A 20,027-nucleotide genomic window follows, 5' to 3' on the forward strand; every position below is an offset into this window, starting at 1 on the left:
TTCTTTTCACTTTAGGATTCTTTACAAAAGGTTTGTTGTTAGTTTTTTGTTGCAGCCATAGAGAATGATGCAAGAATTCAACTCGCAAAAATCTCTGTGGCTGCAACAAAGAGTGAAAAGTAGTGAAGTACAAAAGTACAAAATGAACTGGTCAGAGTCTGAAATTATTTAAATTAACCTCATATAAACAAAAGTACAGCACATATTCCGCACTTTCTTTAACAGAGATGAACCCATTGTCTCAATTGCCAACTGTCAACAAAATAATTGTGTTGACAATTTAAAAACAATCTTGCTGCTTTCAGGATTTAAGAGAAAGCAGGTGGTGGGTGCTGCTGATCGACAGCATCAATGACCTCAGAGAAGCAGATGTTGCTGCCCATTTATCTGTGGAAGTCATTTAAAAAACCATTTCCATTGACTCTAACTCCATCATGCAATAGAGGAGAATTGGGCTGTTTTCACACCTGATAGTCCGGAAGATTCAGTTCAATTGGTGACTAAAATTGAAACATTTGTTATATTTTTAGCTGGTGCTATTCGCTTTCACACTGCGCTGTATCAAATGATCCAAACTAACTGAGAAAACTGTTCACTCTGTCACCTGTGGTGGCGCTGTTCCAAGAACTACTGAAGGAAACGATACAAAAACCTCTGGAGAAAACATGAGCCCAACTTCATTCTTCTTGAAATGTTAACAAAAATAATGAAATATGGTTTTAGTGAAAATGTTTGGTAATATGTGAATCTCAAAATAACAAGACTGCTAAACGTCCAGTTTTAATCTAAACAAGTGGCAAAACTGATGCATTTTAAACTTCTGTTTCTAGTTTTCTTTCAAACCTTATTAAGTGCAGCATAACATCTCTGTGATGATAAATATGAGTAACCTGATTATGGATGCATCCTGCTCCTAACAAGAAAGATTTTACTGGAACAAGCTGAGTATTTGGAGAGGAAAATCTTGATTATGAAATGCTTGTTGTGCTGTTTCATTCCCACCATATTAATTTCTCCTTTCTCTGCTACTCAACAGACTTGATGTTCACTGGGTCACAGAGCCAAACATCTGCCAGGTGTCTTCAATTTGCATAATTACTTGGCTTAACCGATCCAACTGGTGCCTTTTAAAAGCCTGCCTGCGTTGCCTTTGCTGTAAGCACCATGCAAACATCAGTTTGCTGAATATTCCTCCCACCTCTCAGACCGACTGCACTTCAGGTAAATGAGAGGAAATGAAATGAAAGCTCCTAACTGTGGATGTTTAACTCACCAGACGCACAAAGCTACAGGAACCTGAGTCGTTGATGAATCTGGGTTGCTGTGATTGGCTTTAATTTCTCACCTGAACACACAACCTTCTTCACTTTATGAAAAAATCTTCTATAATATGTTCAAAACAGCTGAGTCTGTGCTGCATTATGTATTTATCCTTCTATGCAATAATCTGATCATCCATTTATTGATCATATGGGGTATATTTGACCATTAACTCAACTGTTCCTCTGTCTTCCATCCATTTATCAAAACCAGCAAGCTCTTTGTCCACAGATATTCATTAATTTCGCATTTAGCATATGAATAAATAATTTACTTATATGCTATTAATCGCTGTTTAAGTTCATGTCATAGCAAGTACTATTATATGGTTTATCAATATTATTCTTCACCAGATTGTATTGCTTGTTTTTGTATATTTATTATGAATGGGTTTCATTCTAATGTTTTCTAAAATATACATATATCAGCAGCATTTTTTTGCTAATTTAGATCATTACACTTCCTTAACTCCATAATTGATTTACTTCAATTTAAATTCTTCATTATTTTATTATCTATAAAATTATCATTTTTATTCGTCTGTTTACTTCATTTATTGCACATTTTATTCACACAATAAAATGGTCATTTTGACCACTTAGTTTCATTTTGACCATTTTATTTTCATTTTAGTCATTTTATTGTGAGTCTCCAGTGGTTAAAAGTTTGTCACAGTTAAAGCACTTTGGGTTTCACTTGGCTGTATGAAAAGTTCTCTATAAATAGGTTTGATTGACCTGCATTTTATTCTTATGACTGGCTGCAAATGAAAGAAGTAAAAATGTTTCTCATATAACAGCAGTCCAGCAGTTTCCTGTGGCGTAATTAAAGATTTAAAAGTGTTTGTCATTGACTTCTTAGCATACACAAACACAGTTTAACTTGAATGGTTTCCAGAGGCTGAAACAAGCGTTGTTGAATTTTAGCTGCTGGATTTTCAAAGTCTCTTCAGCAGCTTATGTTGATAATTCTCCCCCCCAGCAGCTTCTTCTTTGGGTTTTCAACGATCAAACCTCGGATTTGCTTTAATTATTTCAGATCAATGCTGGCCGAGGCTACTGTGGAGACCTGTGGCCAGTGCTGAGACAGCACAGGAGCAGGAAAAACAGCTGAGTCGTCTAGTGCCAGTCTCAGAGAGCAAGAGCTATAGAGAGATGTGGGCAAATGCAACGCTCTAATTATTAGTCCTAAGTGTTCCTCATTATGCTCCTAAAGCCTCTGAAGACTTGAAATCCTAATTGATCCCATCCTGGCATTTTGCAACACATCCCTGGCACTAACAGATACTTCGGCTGCCTCTTACAAAACACTAACTCATCACTACAAACACCAAACGCCTTCAACTTGCATCATATTTACCACTGCTACATCCATTGTTTGGACTTTTAAAATGCATTTTTGACCTATTCATTGAATAGCTCTAGTTTAAGTAATGAGCTCCATTCACATTTTTGTTTTGTGTTTATTTGCTACAAAGGTTTATTTTAGTCCATGTTTTCTGCTCTGATTGTGATGAGTCAACACTCCAACATATTGCAAACAGAGCAATTTTCAGATTTGTCATCCAGGCTGTAATGGGGAAACCAACTTAAATCGCCACATATCACCTACAGATTGACACATACTGGTTTGAAATTGACTCAAATCTACAGTTTTAGATATGAAATACAGGTTTCTACTGTGGCGGTCCACAGTGTCCAAACAGTTCTAGTTGAGGTATTAATATGAGACATAATATGATTTCAAGCCTTAAAAGAACTTTTGACCAGAAAATTAGAAAGAAACACAAGAAATATAGGGGGAAAAAAAGAAAACATTTTGTTTTACAAAAATGTGTTCTGTTGATTTATGAAAAACATTCAGAAGTAAGGTTTACATGTGCGCACATTTTTTCCAATGCAGAAATGAGTTACAGTTTTGTCTCCTATGAAAATACAGTTATAGGTAAAATAAGATGCCTTCTGTCAGTTTGAAGGTATAAATCTGGTTCTAAATGTGATTCAAATTCTATTAAGTGTAACAAAACTGTAAAGCACAGATTCGACCACTTCGATGCTTGCAAAGGAAGGAAATGTTTAAGAACATTTTAATGTAACCTCTAAACTAGTTTCTACAAAATATACACAGTAGTTAAATTTAATAAGGTCATGTTTTTCTATTATTATAAATGACTTTCAACAGGCTTGGATAATCTATCAATCCACTTGAATCTTTTTTTTTCTCCCCTCAAAATATGAAAATGTAGAATCTGATGCTTGCAATAATGTTTGATGTCTGTGTGTGTGTAGGGTAGGGAGGTGTGGGCGTGTGTGTGATACTCAGATCTCGGCAGTGTTACCTTTCAGATCCTTCAGGGTAATTTTGGCCTCTTTTATTACCCCTGATTAATGCACTCGCTCTTTGGTTAATTTAAGTAATCTGCCCTTTCGTAACAGTTTTGTCAAGATGCCCTGTTCTGTCCTCTTTCTAATAATGAATTTAATGGGTTCTTTCAGGCATCGTCTGACTTTTTAACTTTTTTTTATAACCCAGTCATCGTCCTTGTTCTTTGAACTTTGTTCTTTTGCTTTGTGAATTGCTTCTTACACTTCATCATTTTTGCTTGCTTCCAAATTTGACAACACTTGTTAACAGGAACTGACGTGCTGTGACACTTAAGTTAAACACATCCAAAGATAAAATAATTATTAAATTCGATTCAACTCAGCTTAATTATATGGCCCTGATTCACAACAAATATTTCTTTTTAGAACAGATAGATCCATTTTATTTACAGAAGTGCTGTCAATTAATTCTAATTGCATAAACAGATCAATTAAAGTCCATTACACTGACTACAATTTGACCATAAGTATAAACACTACAGTGAAACTCAGTATTATGCCAACTGGTATAATGCTTTGAAGCAGTGTCTTATACTTAGCATGCGTGTGGTGACAGTAGAAAGAAAAATCTCCTTTAACAAAAAAAAATCTCCATCAGAACCTAATGAAAAGTGAGCAGGCGTAATTTGGCAACCAGTTGGTTGTTTGTGGGTGGAGAATACCCACAAAAAACACAGAGGCGCTGATCACGGACTACTTTAAGGAAAAATGTAAGTGTTAATGGCATCAACAGCTCCGTTAGTAGTTTCGATTTCTTATGTGACATTTGACTGAAATGTTTTCTTCTTTCACCTGACCAAATCAGAGCAGTTTTTATTGAATTATTAAATTATCACAGTTTAAATTATGTACTGCAACATCACTACATAACCAATGATGAACTTGAAATGTAAAATGTGTCTGGATAGTAGGAAATTTTCAAAACCTGATCAGTGTAAATGCAAACATGATGCTGCTGTGTTCTAAGTAGCAGCTACTCCATTTTCAGTGTCCTTGAGACAGTGTCTTGAGTTGTATGTAGGTTAGCACCACATTCCCACATCAAATGTAGCATTTTAAATCATGCCACATCTCTCCTGGACCCTGTGAGAAAACAGCAACACACTAGAAAAATCCCCCTATGCAAGCACAGAGCTAACTTCAAGATTGGAAGTAGCTCTGATTTGAGACTAGTGCATAAAATTCTGCTTTGTGGGGCTTCATGTCATGGATGTGCTGCAAGTGCTGACACCGTGCTGCACTCAAAACCTACATGAGACTAAAATAAACCAGTACATGATTTCTACAGATGTTCTGTGTAAGCTAAAAAGCCTTGGAGGAACTGCGTCTCTTCTAATGGGGAGTCCACTATATTCCAAACATTCACCTCAAAGCTTCACCGAAAGTGTGCAGATGATCAAGGTTCTGGCTGAGTTTTACATCAGAAATGGGTCTTAGAGTTTGTAAGAGGGTCAACATATTCACAAGCAACGTTTGCAATCCCTCTAACTCAAGTTCTTAGAAAGGGTTTTAATTGTGCTTCTCACAGACAGGAAGGCAGCAAACTTTAAGAGAACTTATTACAAAGACTGTAATTTATGTATGAAGGTTATAAAACTGTAACTCAACTTCATTAAGAAACCTTAATGAAGTTGTGGTTTAAGTCCCAGAAGGCATTTCATACAGCTAAAAGTCTAAAATTACTACAATCCTTGAAATACTCAGGTTTAATTTTACCAACATGTTTCTTCTTACTGGAAATGATATAAAACCTTTAAAGAGTCCAAGATTGTTTCTCCTAGGCAGAGAATCTGTGGTGGGAGCTAAAGGTTAGGGTGATGGCAAAGAGGCTTTCCCACCTTAGAGACACGGAGCTCATCCCTAAAGATAAACTGTCAAAATGCCAGTGCAAACCACCATGAATCTAAACAGCACTTATAAAAAAAATTTCGAATATTGAGGCTGCTATAAATCATTTTCGACATACTATGTTCTAAAATAATGTACAAATAAAAACCGATTGCTTTGTTATCGTTGAAACATACCTGACTCCTTAATTAAATAAACTTCTTAATTTAATAAAAAATATTTTAAATCTAAATCTGAAAGGTGTAAGAATAACATTGGACGTAATTGTGCTGCTCCCTTTGCATCTCACCACATTTTTTGTGGGGTTTTTTTGTTTTTACGATTATTTGCTAATTATCTCGCACAAAATCAACATACTGTTCATAATCCCTTATATTACTACACGTTTAGATTAATAAAACCTTGAGCAGTAGTTTAGAGGAATCTTCTGATTCCTGTGCTGCTGTGGAGGCTCTAACATTTCAGCTTGGTTACAGCTCAGAGAGGTCATTGATAATATACTTTGCAATTTAAGGTGCAAATGTGTCACAGTCTCCTAATCAATAATGTTTCATCATATATCAGGTTTTGGAAATGAACCTGCCGAGAAGTTAATTATTGTTGAGGTGGCAGCAAACTTCTCAGAGCAGTCGATTGTTTTTCATTACAGAACTTGGGGGGGGGGGGGGGGGGAAATTGATCACAGAAAAATAATGTATATACAGCGTATGTTATGATTTGTTATGATGGAGGATGGGGGTGATAAATGTTTGGCCCTACTGCTGCCGAACAAATGAAACAGCCCGAGGGCAGATTCATAAATAACACGGTTGGTTTAATTTGACTGAACGCAACTAGGATGCGAACTGACATGGGAAGATTTCTGAGAAGGGCAGCCGGCCAGCCGGGCCGTCCTTCAGCGGCACACATAAAACCCAGAACACATCACAGATGATTGGGTTCTGTGTCTGACCCCGTTGGGTGAACTGTGGAGCCTTAAGTTCAGAATCAAATTGACACCTTTTCTGGGATTTAAAAAAGGTGCAGATTAAACCATCATTTTGAATTTTTCCCTGCAAACAAAAGCCTGTCAAACATATTAATAATCAATCATTGATATTTCTGATGGTTTTTACACGGAGAACTTTATAAATTATGGCACAGTAAAAGAAAAAAGATGAACATGTTTTATCTAACAAGTTAATAAAAAAGCCATTACAATATTTATTAAACACAGATGCAGTAAAAGGAAAAGCTGAATTTATTAAGCTTAACTTTGAAACAATAGTTATCTGACCTTATAAACATCAAAATTCATGTAATTTTTCTCCCCACTGTTTTTTCCAACATTAATTTATTGCTTAAATTATGCTCTTTCAGTCAAGCCCTCCACTAGTCCAACCAATGACTGCCAGGTACACAGGCCTTACAGCTGCAAAACTGCATACTCTATCAAAAGCTGCATTTTCATTGACCATGTCATTGCACAGTTTGACATTTTGAACATAAATTTGTGTAATGAAAACACACCAATTTTGAAAAAAAGTAGTTTTTTGCTAAGTTTTCGCAATAGGATGAGGTTGTTTTTTTGGCCGTATTAAAATTGGTTTATTTCACAAAACTGCAATGGAAACATTTTTTTTCACATCACACGAGTCACATGAGCAACAACTGAATGTTGAAGAACAAAACAACAGAAAGTGTTTGGAGGATGATGATTTTTTTAAAACTCATTTTTAATTACTTATTGGATGAACAAACCTATTCACGTTTGATTTTAATTGCGTTTCTTCTTTAATGGAAACACCGCAATTGCAGAACACAGACGTTGTTTTGCAGTTATGATGAAAACTGATGATTAGTTCTATTTTAAATCATCCTAATGTATGATTTAAGTTTAATGATCTGTGTTCTCCTAAAAACGTAAAGCAAGAAATGTGAAATCAAAAAGACAAATTCTCAGCATCTTTGGCCAGAGTAACTATCTGTCACATGAATAATGCTGTCTCCCATGAGCAAGAAAAAAATATTACCATAAAACTAAATGTGTAGCAAAGTATTTGAGAGTCAAATTTGAGACCATCTGTTTGTTTGTTCTCCAAACATTGTGCTCTACATTTTAATCAAACATCTCTACTTATGTTTTGTTTGTCCACACCTGCCTTTTTTAATAGAGAAATATGTTCTGTTCCATAACAAATCTTTTTTTTCCAATTATCCTGTCATGAACTTTACATTTAAGTTGCTAACTGAAACCTAGTCGAAGATGGAGCCGTCATGTTTTTGACATTTCTCTGAGAATTGTCTATGGTGAAAAATATTTCTCATTACATAGGCATCTCTAATAGGGCAGAAATCCTTTTGCCTGGACATTGTGATAACACAAATGTGGGATCCCATTAATGATGATCAATTAATCAAGCACCTGGCTGCTCCTTTGCACTCTTAAATCCAAAGAGAGCGTCAAGGTGGTACTTAATGTTTCACATTACCTTTTCAATTTGGGTTTATCTTTGTTTATTAAATAATGACAGTGTGGAATCTTTTACATTTCTCAGCTTTTATATCAGATGTAAATCATACAACACATTTCTATTATGTCATGGCATATAAAACCTTTAAACATAAGGAGGGTGTACTTTTGTTTTACTATGACTGTTGACTTTCTCCCTCCTCAGAATAGCGGCATGTTACATCTGTTTCCCTTCTCATTTTACTTTGAGAGGATATTATGTTTTTTTGATGTAAAGTTTAACTTTTTAATCTTGCTGAACCAAAGCAAAGTCAAAGGTTGGAGATTCCTGCTCTAAATAATGCTGAAGTTTTACTTTAAATAAGAAATCCTTTCAGTCTGGCAGACAATAATCAGAATGTCACAGAACCAAAACCTTTTAGGTGAAGCGAGCACACAAGCTTTGTCTTCAACAATTTGAAAGTGCAAATTTGTTCTTTCGTTCCTGATATTAAAGCAGATAGTCATTATTAAAACCACTTTGACTATATATAAGATTTTATTGAATACAATTATGGAAAATCTGTTCTCTCTGACACTCCTTAAAGCTTTTCAAATCTGCCAAAAAATGCCCAGCACATAATAAATATTCAAGGAAAATATCTGCAATGACTCAGTAAAATGTTGCTGTTTCTCTAATTGTATTACTTTGTCATTTATTTGTATAAAAGGCAACCTCTAAAGAAGATTAAAAATACTATAAAAACTTAAACTAATTAAACTTTACTTTTGCACAAGTGAAAAGCTGTCTGATTATAGAAAGCATGACACTAAACCAACTGTGATGGTATTAAGCTTTAAACTTTGAGAAAAAAGAAAGGAAGAAACTCCAGTTTTTTAAAAGCCAGACACACAATCAGAAAGAGGCTCATCACTTCCCCTGACTAAAGTTTTCACCTGACAGCTGAAGTCGTATTTTCTGTGTATCAAACTGTCTCATCTTTATTACATTTCATAGATTCAAACATAGAAAGGGAAACAAAATGTGTCATTGTGACAGGTTCCTGTTAAGAAAGCGCCTACAGGTCCAATTTAAAGAGTTATTGGATTTTTTTTTTCAAAACACAATCAAAAATATCTGAAAATGGTCAAGTAGGAGTCTGGACAGCACAGGACAAGTGAAAACTGGGCTCTTTTAACTCCCAAGGTAGGGTGCTGGTCTGTTAGATGTATCACCACATAAATCACCATCTTAATTAAATTTCCAGCCTGAGACTTTGCCACTACATTCCTTTTGGTTGGCCATTGCATCATGCATTCATGCCCAGTTTCAGTGTTACAAATGTAACATCATCACTCACCACGAACTTTCAGCCATGTTCTTGGCTGCTTGACACTAGCTTTCTTTTTCCTCCCTAATTTGTATCACATTTTTTCAATTTCAGTCATGGACAAGTATAATTTTTGCAATCTTCAAGCACGAACACAATTGTAAGAATAAATGTCTTGAAAAATGATGATATATGAGGGAAAAAAGCAGCCACATTTCTGTGCTCTTTGTTCCAATGGGAAATGTTTATCTACTTGTTCTTGAACATAAAAAAACACAGTTGTTCTGTCTCTTAATTGAAACAAAGGCAGACATGCAATGTGCCTGTAAATACAGATGACAGCCAACACTGAGTCACAACCCTAATGAATGCCACAGCTAAAAGTAAAGTCTGACTCCAGGTAACGTGACAGTCCAGTAAGCTATTCTCACACAGCTCTGCTTTTACAATAGTGTGAAGCCTAACATTTCCATTAAACAGAAGGAATAAAAAATCTGTCCATTTTTTTTTTTATATTCCTTGAGCCAAATCAGGATAAGGACTTCATTTAATATTAACGCCATACAATGTTAAACACAAAGTAATTCTCAGTGAAAAATAATCTATAAATGACCTTACTTAACACCACAATTTTGAATTGAGTAGAATTTAATTTGTGCTTTAACATGATAGGAGCCCACATTATGAAGAGAGGAAGTTTTCACTTGCAGCTGTTTCTGCAAGGCCAAATCAAGGAGAGTTTAAAGACCTGAGGCTTAGATGAATATTCACTCTGCTTCAAGAAATTTATGGAATGTCCCTGAAGAAATACATAGATTTCACACTTCAACAATTATTTGATAGCATTAAACATAAAGAATGGTGAAGGCAAAACTCATGAATATTTCGGTCTCTGATGCAAACCATTTAAATTGCACGTTTATCTGTTTCCACTTGACAAAGTAAAGAGTCGTATTGAATATAGATATCAATAGAGGAAAAGGTCACTCTCTGCACATTTTGTTTAGCATAAAGATGAATAGTTTGCATACTGAGAGCCGTTGCCTGCTTTAGAGTACAGTAACGATCTGTGCAAGCACCCAGAAAGGAGAGAGGTGATCAATCTGCGTTATCACAGGGAGGAGGATGAGGAATGAGCAGAGCGCCTGATCAAATGGAGAAACGATCATTGGATTTTCCTTTAAAGGAGAAGCAGAGTTCTCGAAACCTGGTGATGCTCTGTGGTGCAACAAATCAGATATAGTTAAATTTCTTAATGACTGAGAAAATGTAAAGATCTCCATTTATCGCTTTTTATATCTGTTCAAAGATGATGAAGCCATACAATGCAGTTTCCCTGCAGAATAATAAAACGTAGATATGCGGCATTTGTAGGAACTCCTTTTTTACTCGTAACTAAATTTTGGATATCAGCAAGTATAAAAAAATTGCCCTTTCAACAACAATGACCTCTTGCCGGAGCAATGACATTGTCTGTTCACAGGCCTGACAATCATTTTGTCAGTCCTGATTTATTGACGGGTACGTTGGCATTCCAGACACATTTGATTCATCATTCTTGGGTAAAAAGTCAATAAAAGTAGACAATGCAACTCAGGGTTAAGCAAAGTGTCAATACTGGTTTCTACTCTGAAAATGTTGAATTTGAAATTAAGCCACATGATTGGATGTTAGTACAGCCAGTAACAGTAAAATATAACAAGACAAATATAAAAACTAAATTCAAAAGCTACATGTCTGTTTTCTTGAGCAACAAGTTAGTTGCTAACTCAAAATATTTGAGTTTTAATCCACTGTTACCAACTAGTGTGATGTTTTGAGCTGGAAATGCCTGGTTTTTAAATGTTAACATTTCCTTTTGAAGTCCTGTGTTGTGAAATCAGTATGGACGATGTTACTAATTATAAGATGCTGAAAGATAGATATGGTTGGGATTGTGATGTACTTTACTAAATTGGATTAGATCTTACTAAGCATACTGAGGCTGCTGGAAAATATAAATTTTAAACATAAATGTGGTTTCTCTAGGCCCCATTCTTGGTCCACTTTTGTTCTGTTTCTTCAGGTTCCCCTTCACTGATATTGTAGAGTATTTCTAAAATATCTTACTATATCCTGATGACACATAATTTTAGATACACTGAGTAACTCTGAACACAGCATCAATAAAGGCATGTAACTGACCCTCCCTGAATACGCCTGCTACAATCCTAAAAACATATGATTATTAAAAGAGATTGCAGAAAAACCTCAACATGTGTTTATTTTATTATAGGTTTTATTATTTTATTATAGGTTTACTATAGGTGCATTGGTGTTTTTACAGTTTTCAATTAAAATAATCCACTGTGATTATTCTGCTGTATTGACCTAGGTCAGAAAAGTTGGATGTCTCAAAAGTCCCACATTCTGGCTTCTCATTTGAACAAAAAAAAGGATTTTTAAGTATTGTTGGTCTATTAGCCAATGAATAGTCTAAATTCATCTAAAGAACCACAAATGATAAAAACCCCTTTACACTAAACAAGGGGACAGTAATTATTTGGTGCCCCAATCAAACAAAACAGAAAAACACACAAATTAAATTACCCAGATTAATGTTGAAGTATTTACATCAAATCTTCCTGTGACCATTGTGGTAGATGGTCACATATGGTTATTTTTAATCACGTTGCAGGAACCAGACTGATTACTGGAACAGTGCATTCACAGGTCTGCCTAAAACCAGGAAAATAGAACAAATCCCCACAGTTTGAGGTAGCCAGTCCCTACACTGGCTACCTGAAGCTCGAAGAATAGACTTTAAGCTACTGTTAGTTTATAAATTTGAACGGCTTAGCATCAAAATACATTAAAGATCTGCTGTTGTTGTATCAACCATCCAAACCTCTCAGGTCTTCTGCTTCTGGTCTGTTCTGCATAACCAGAATCAGAACCAAACATAGAGAAGCAGCATTTAGCTTCTATGCATCACAAATCTGGAATAAACTTCCAGAAAACTACAAAACAGCTGAAAGACTGAGTTTCTGTAAACCAAGGCTAAACACCCACCTGCTTAGAATTGCTTTTGACTCATGATAACTGGAACATTAATCAACATATTTGGTGTATTGATAATTTTGACTACGGAGTTTGGTAAAATGCAGTGTTTGCTACTCATTTAACAATTGGTGACTCTTAATATTTTTATGTTCTTATGATGTCCTTATGTTTTTCTTGTGTAAAGCACTTTGAACTGCTTTGCTGCTGAAATGTGCTATACAAATAAACTTTGATTTGATTTTGATTTAGATACTTGGAGCCATAAAAATTCATGTGTAGTTAGTTAGTCCATACTTTTTTGTTATGGATACCATAAATATTCTCTCTAAGTAAATGGACTGGAAATTGGTTGGCAAGCAGTTGAGAGTAATGAAAAGACGAAATGAGAAATGCACCGGGACATGGTAGCAAGTAACTGTGAACATATTAAAACAAATGAAATTGTGACAAAACAAAAATGTTGACAGCACTATTTTTGAGAGCTACAACAAAACACAGCATCCTGAGATTTTCCAAATCATCATAACAACTATTACAGGCCATTTGTCTGCCAGGAAATGAGAAGAAAAAGCAATTTGTCCCCTAACAACACAAACACACTGCAAATGTTTAAAGTTGGCTAATTCCTGTTACGATTTTAACTGAAACTGTGTGAGCTTTGCTCTGATTCAGCTAAGATGGTGGTTTTGAGCAACAAATACTCCAGTTGGATTTGGTGTAAAACAAAGGAAGAAAACGTCTAAGTCTAAGTGCACCAAATGTTCAATGTTAGGTATGGTAGAGGAACTGCAATACTGTGGGCCTGTGGACTAAAATACAACAATGAATTGTATGCGCTAAAAATCAGGCAATGAAATGAAAAAATGAAGCTGTAAATTTTCGTTTTTCAGAGTGAGTCTGAAAACATGCAGACTGTCTTTCCTACAAATGTTTCACTAAACACGGAAGAAGGCGAAGATCAAACATTCACTGTAAAGATCTTACAAGTGAGTCATTGCTTTATCTCATCTCCTTAATGCCTTTTTTGAAAGAATTCCTGTACTAAATTCTGGTATGTCATTAAATTTTTATTTGAGGTGAACATTTGTATCTAAATTCTAAAGTCTCAGCTTCTTTAATGAGTAAAAAAAAAAAAGCACAGACATAGAGAGGGAGGAAAAAGAGAGCAATGTTTAAGCATTTAATGTGTATTCATCAGGTCTGGCCTCAGTCATTGACGGGCTAATCGATGTTTAGTAATAAGGCAGAATGGGGAATGAGGTGTAAGGGGTCTGGGTTGGGATGGAGGGGAAAGAGATATCAATTAGGCAGAAAACTGCAGAGTCCAGAGCCGAGAAGCTGAGACAGCAATATACCTGACGGTGGTTCATTACTAATCAGTGTGTACGCTGAATGCAGAACTCCTGCAGACCACTAAAATACCCCCCGTTCCAGCTGTAAATGGCTGCCTAATTCCATAAAATGAGGAAGTCTGCAGCTGGTGGAAAAATGCTTCTAATAGTTTTTATAATGAGATACCTCAGAGGCTGTGCAGCGAGAATAAATCCACGTGATGCAATGAACTGAAAAATGTGCGTTATACCTGCAGGTTAAATTCAAAGCAGCTCTAAATCACCACCAAATGATATTATGAAGGTAAGCAGGGTTATATTGGGATTGTTAGTCTTAAATGTACGAGCTGCACAATGCAGAAATATTAAAAGTACTTTTAAATGTTTTACACTTCCTGTACAGATTGACTTCTTCATAATATCCTATTACTTTTAACTACTGTAGATTAGTTTGCTACATATCAACTTCAATTTCATTACGATTTGTCAAAAGTTTTTTAAAAAATGTTGATTGATAAAACACTTTAAATAGTTAGGCATTGGAGTGCAGCTTATGATGGAAATTTCCTGCCAACAGAGTTAGCCAAATTTATTGGCAATCCTTTAAAAACATCTCTAAAGGAACAATCAGAATGAATCAAGCTATTCAGTGGCCAATGAAATCCCACAGTGAGAAAAAAAAAAAAGTCTGTCAATTTCTAGGATCCCAAACAAATCCTATAAAACACATGTAAGAAAAGCATTTTTTGTTTTTTTACTTGAGTGTATTAAAACGATCAGAGTTTAGTAATATTTAATATAAGACTTTCTGTTTCCTTGTCTCTGATTAAATGTTGCAGCATCCTGGTTAATCAACATGGCTTTTGAAGACTTTCTAGAACAACAAGTTCCATTTTCGCCTTCAGTTTTCATTAAATTAACATTCATTTTTCTCCTGCCATCAAACTCAACCACTCTCAATGTGGATAAATTTGATTATTTGTGTTAAAAATTGTAAAACTTTAAGAGATATCATCTCAGCAGCCATTGTTTAGCTGAAAATTAGCTTCATGTGCACAATTTTTTATAAGATCTTTAAAAATAAGCTTCCAACTAAATAAATAAAGAAAATAAAAGTTTAAATTCTTATCTTGTAATACACCACTATTTATAATTGGATACCAAATATAAGGGAATCCACCAAAAAACTGATCCCTTTGTCTGTGTCATCACGGAGACAAAGGTTGAAGTAATGCAGACCTTTGGGTCTTTCTGCTACACTGAGATGGATGATTTGTCTCGCATCATGACATGAAACATTCATTTCTCGGTTGGAAAGACATTGTTTCACTGAGCGGAGCATGAAGACTGACGATTTGCCAATCAGCAGCTGTGGGCAGGATTAAAGCCAAAGTGAAGTGTAGTCAGCCTCAGTGCTGAGATGTGACAGTATTTAGTAATTGGAGAGGAAAAACTGAAGTATCTACCCAAAACAGAACTGGTTGATCTCCCACAGGACTGATAACGGAGAATAATGTGTCATGAATTGTGTCTTACAATGCCATGCTGTCCATTGTAGCATACGTCTTCCATTCTCCACCTACACCTTTAACACACATATTATAAGACTTTACTAAGAACCTGTTCAGAGGAAATTCTAAAAACATTAACTCACAATGCCATAAAGAATCAAGTCCAACTCTATCAAATGCAGCCAAAATTATCTATAAATCAAGTTAATTCCATAAATGAGTTCATATCTACACATGTTCATTAATGCTCTAAGAAATTAGTGTTTTTATTGATTTATTTAACTACTTTCTTTACTTCATACAAGCAGGGTCAAAATGATGAAAACACGCCAAAATGTTTGCTTAAAAATAACCTATATGTTTTTGAAAAAGTTGTGCAGCAAGTTCTACAATATATTTTGTCTTCTGGTTAGTGATCTTGAGCAAGCCCAGCTGGTTCCTTCTTTGGTAGCATAAAAATATATATCAACAACTGGATTGACCAATCATAGAAAAAAAGGAAATTTGATGAAACTCAAAATCTAACGAGGAAAACTGGGCTTTTGTAAGTTAATAAGGCTTTATAGAGCCTTCTTCTAAACAACTACAGACTCCCAAATTCTCACATTAAATAATTAATGTCACCATTTTGCAAAATGTCTGTAAAAAGACCAAATTACCTTCTTAGATGAACTGAAACAAGTTAAAATCTTTAAAAACAACCCAGCAACAACCAAAGCTCAATAAATCTGCCACAAATTGTAAACTGCTGCATCACCAGCATCACTCTCTACAACAAACGCAGCTTAATTCACTGTGCACTCAGAAACCAAGACAACAGACACCTTCAAGCTCGACTGTCATTTACAGATGGTCACACAAAAAAAGTAGTACAATTTAGGTTGGGAAATGCAAGTATTTATGTCACCAGAAGTGAAAAGTTTAGAGATGCATATAAAGATGTGGGTATAATATTTAATGACTTTTTTCACAATTTAAACTAAACCGAGTTTTAAGGCTGAACTTTGAAAGTTTAGAGAATTCATTGACTTTTCTGTCAATAATTTAGTTGTTCCATCAGTTGAATTGGAAATTCATCAAATTTGCCAAACTGTTCAGTTTTATAGAGCTGACTCAATGATTTATTGCATGTTTTACAAAAGATTATGTTTGTTACAAATTTCACCAGTAAGTTTCTACTAAACTAAGGGAGCAAATTGTAAACCCTCACAGCATTTGAAACAACACAATAACGTGACCTCTACTTGTTTCCCCTCCAGTACTTGTTTGGGTCTTTAGGGAATTCATACCACATTTACAGTATTTGTAATTTCTTTTTCTGGCATAATACATAAACAGTCTCCTCTTTCTGCTGCTTTCTCTGTTTCACTGTATCCTTTTCTCCATACTTTTTCTACATATATAAAATTCATAACATCAGAGTGATGTAGTTCAAGTGTTTATTTTGGTTAATTTTAATGGTCATGTCTTGTCATGAAAAGCTGAACTTTGGTTTTACAGAAGTTGTTTGTATAGCATGAAGCCACTATGCATGTTACATGCCAAGTTTTTCTAAAACACTTCTTCCTTCCACACAATTCATAGGCTCAAATACAGCCCCGTGTAATTTTATGATATGATATGAAGTTATATTGTTATTTTCAGCAAAACCAAATTGAGTTTTCATTAGCTGCAAACCATAAACAAGAAAATAATGAGTAATGAATCTATGTAAAATGAAAATAACTTATAAAACTGAATTTGTGATAATATTTTACTGTACTGGCATATTCCCACAGAAGAACGAGTTATGCAAATTAAAGGAATTGGATCAAACTGCTTGTTTGTGATACCAACCAATGACAAATGCCAACTCACACATTTAGTTTTGTGCTGTGTTAGTCTTGGTCATGGGGTGTCATAGGAAAATAAAAAGGAAGGTAGCTGAGGGGTGAGGAATCACATGAGAGCACAAACGATTCAGTGATTAACTTCATTGCTGTGTGTGTGTGTTTTGATTAAATTTATCCTATAAAATTATAGAAGATTAAAATGTGGAACTAATGCCCCAGACGATATCCAACCACTAGCGGTCGCACTTCCCGCCCCAAAACAAACCCTGTCTGATTTCAATGCAACTTCATCACAGGGAGTGCTTCCCACGGACCCGCATACTTATCAGCCATAACTCACACAACCCACAGGCAACTTTGACAACTTTTCTCCCCCGAATTCCCTCTTCTCCTTTTAAGACTTTTGAACCCAGCTTTAATTTCCATGCATGCCCCAGACCGCATCAAGGCAATAAAAATGCTAATTTCACTTGCTTTTCATTAAATCCCCAAACAAATTACGCACTCTTGGTTATTTCTTTTCCTTCCCCGCCCATCAAGTCAGTTCCATGCCTGTGCTTACCTGAAAAATAAAACCGTTTCCCACAAATAGATCCCCAGCGCGTTCAGTCGGCACATTTTTGCCAGTCTCATTTTATTTGGAGGGGGATTGTGAAGGTGTTGGACACTCTTCAGAAAAGGCTGAGAAGGAGGTCTGGTGACGGGGACAGGGGGGGCTTGGGCGATGGTTTATGACCTCCAAGGTGAGCCCGGAATGTCCTGCTTCTCTGTGGGTGCGTGTCCGTTTCAGATCCCGTGTTCTCCAGTGCCGAGCCGCGGGATGGCCATCACTTCACTCTCCATAAAATCATGCCTGTGTCCGTCCTCACTCCCCCAGCGCCGCCGCAACAGAAAATCCACTGAATCCAGCCCGAAAATGTGTTCAGGACCTCGGACAGAGGCAGCCGGAGGGACCGTAAGGAGGAAGCTCGTCCAGGTTTTGGTTCAAGGGGGGACAACCGGGGACAAAAATGGAAAAGAAGGGAAGGGAGGGGGGTCACTGGTTTCAGAGGACAGCAGCCGCTTGCAGCCTGCTAATACCTGACACAAATACACGCAATGACTCTAAGGTCCGGTCTGTGCGCTCCGCCGCAGTTAACAGAGAAATGAGACATATTCCTTCAGTGGCTGTTTGACTGCAGAAACCGGCGTCCGCTTGTCCCTGGAGCGCTGAAACAAATATGAATGTATTATATTCCCAAAATCCGCACACAGAAGAGAGCTTTCTCTCACATCTGCAGGCTCCGTCTCACATGGATCCCTGAGGCAGCCGGAGCGTCGTTCTGGATCTGTGCGTATCGGCTGCTGTGGGAGTCCCGGCGCTGCTGCTGCTGCAGGTACAACACGTCTGCCTCCTCTTCTCCCTCTCCTTCTTTACCCCCTCCTCTCGCTGCTGGTTCTCCCTCTTCTCCTCGTACTTATCTCCCAGGGGCGAGCAGTTGTAGTAGTACTTGGCGCTGCAGCAGCTCGGCTCAGCTGCTCCCATTGTCTGGTGGTGGTCAAGTTGGAGACGCGCCGGCGACCGCTGCTGTGCTCCGCATCCGCTCCCACCGGCGCACCGGGCGCGTTAAATCCCAACAAAAGCACAGAGTCCCGCTGTTGAGCAGAGTTTTATAATAAGATGCAGCCCTGTGTGTCCGACCGATGTGGACCCTCTTCCATGGCAGGAGAGGTGACCACTGCCTGGCGCGCACCGACACGCACACATACACACAGCAGTGCCAGCTCTGTGCGCTTCGACACTGTATTTTCCTGCTGCAGTCATTTACCAAACTCCAAAATACGCACTCAGTGTGGCCAGAGACGCCCACAGGATGCTGCCATTGGTCTTCACGCTGCTGAAGCCTGCAGCTGATTGGTCCAGGAAGGTGTCAAAAACGCAGCTGAAGGCCAGTTCTGCCTCCAACAGGGATCCCCTGAGAGGGGGGGACAAAGAGGAGGGAAAAGTAAAAATCGCTTAAATTACAGTTACTGTAATTTGTATATTTAAAACTCTCATATTTATTTTGAATTCCGTAATAAAAAGCAAAATACTTTGCTTAATTAGCAAATGGTTGCTGGTTGTGTTCCCTCTCATGCTGAAGTTATTGTAGTAACATAAACAAATGTAAATAAAACTTGAGTCAAAAGGTAAATTAAATACAGAGTCAAACATTCAAATCTTTACACACAGAGATCATTTTAAAAGACTAATTTCTTTTAATTTTGATTAAAATGAAAACACAAAATTAGTTTTGAATATTACAACCAAAAAAAGTCTTTAAGATACAGAAATGTTTCGCATTGGCCCTGAAAATGACAAAAAAAAAAACACTGGCATGACATTTGTAATGATGGCAGTAGCCACTTCCATTACAAATATGCACAAAACTGTCGATGTTCCGCTAATATTGAAAAAACACAATTTTGTAATTGTTGTGTTTCCATTAAATAAGAAATGTAATAAAAATCACACACGTTTTTTCACATGACAAGTCATTAAAAAACACGCTGTGCCACCATCCTCACTTCCTGTCGTCTTCTTCGTCTTTTCCGCCAGTAGTAACATCCGGCTGTTAATCACGACTTATGCCATGCGAAAAAAGTGTTTCCATTGCAGTTTTGTGCAATACACAAATTTTGACACAGCCGAAAAACAACCTCATCCTAGTATTAAAAACTTTTATAGAAAAACTTCGTTTGTTTCCTAAACTGCATGGCGGGTTTCCATTAAGCAAATTTATTCCAATCTGTGGAATTATATGGTCAATGGAAATTCAGCTATTGGCACTAGTACAAGGTTTCCCTCAAGTCAGCAGTAACTTGAGGAGCCATGTCTTTTGTAATTTTTGGTCTATAGTGTTTTCTTAAGTCCATGCAGCCGACCAGGGAACATCATGCTTCCTTCACTGATAAGCATTGTGGCGATGCTGATCTCATTGCTCAGCAAGACTTGATGCTAACCAACACGAGCCAAAG

The 20,027-nt window shown here is 36.6% G+C and overlaps 1 protein-coding gene across 4 annotated transcripts in view; it reads right to left on the reverse strand.

Annotated features, from left to right (window-relative positions):
- The window catches only part of glra1 (glycine receptor, alpha 1), a 117,087-nt gene extending 98,233 nt beyond the window's left edge, over nt 1-18,854 (reverse strand). For 2 of the 4 annotated variants that reach the window (XM_032554668.1, XM_032554667.1), the window contains exon 1: nt 17,593-18,853. In XM_032554668.1, coding sequence (XP_032410559.1) covers nt 17,593-17,663 — 71 coding nt within the window. In that variant the 5' untranslated portion in view covers nt 17,664-18,853. Of the gene's footprint in view, nt 1-17,592 lie in introns of all 4 variants that reach the window. The other 2 variants (XM_032554666.1, XM_032554669.1) reach the window with 2 other exon arrangements.
- Nucleotides 18,855-20,027: the final 1,173 nt, after the last annotated feature.

The sequence above is a fragment of the Xiphophorus hellerii genome, chromosome 23 (genome assembly GCF_003331165.1).
Source record: "Xiphophorus hellerii strain 12219 chromosome 23, Xiphophorus_hellerii-4.1, whole genome shotgun sequence".
In the NCBI taxonomy this organism is placed as follows: Eukaryota; Metazoa; Chordata; class Actinopteri; order Cyprinodontiformes; family Poeciliidae; genus Xiphophorus; species Xiphophorus hellerii.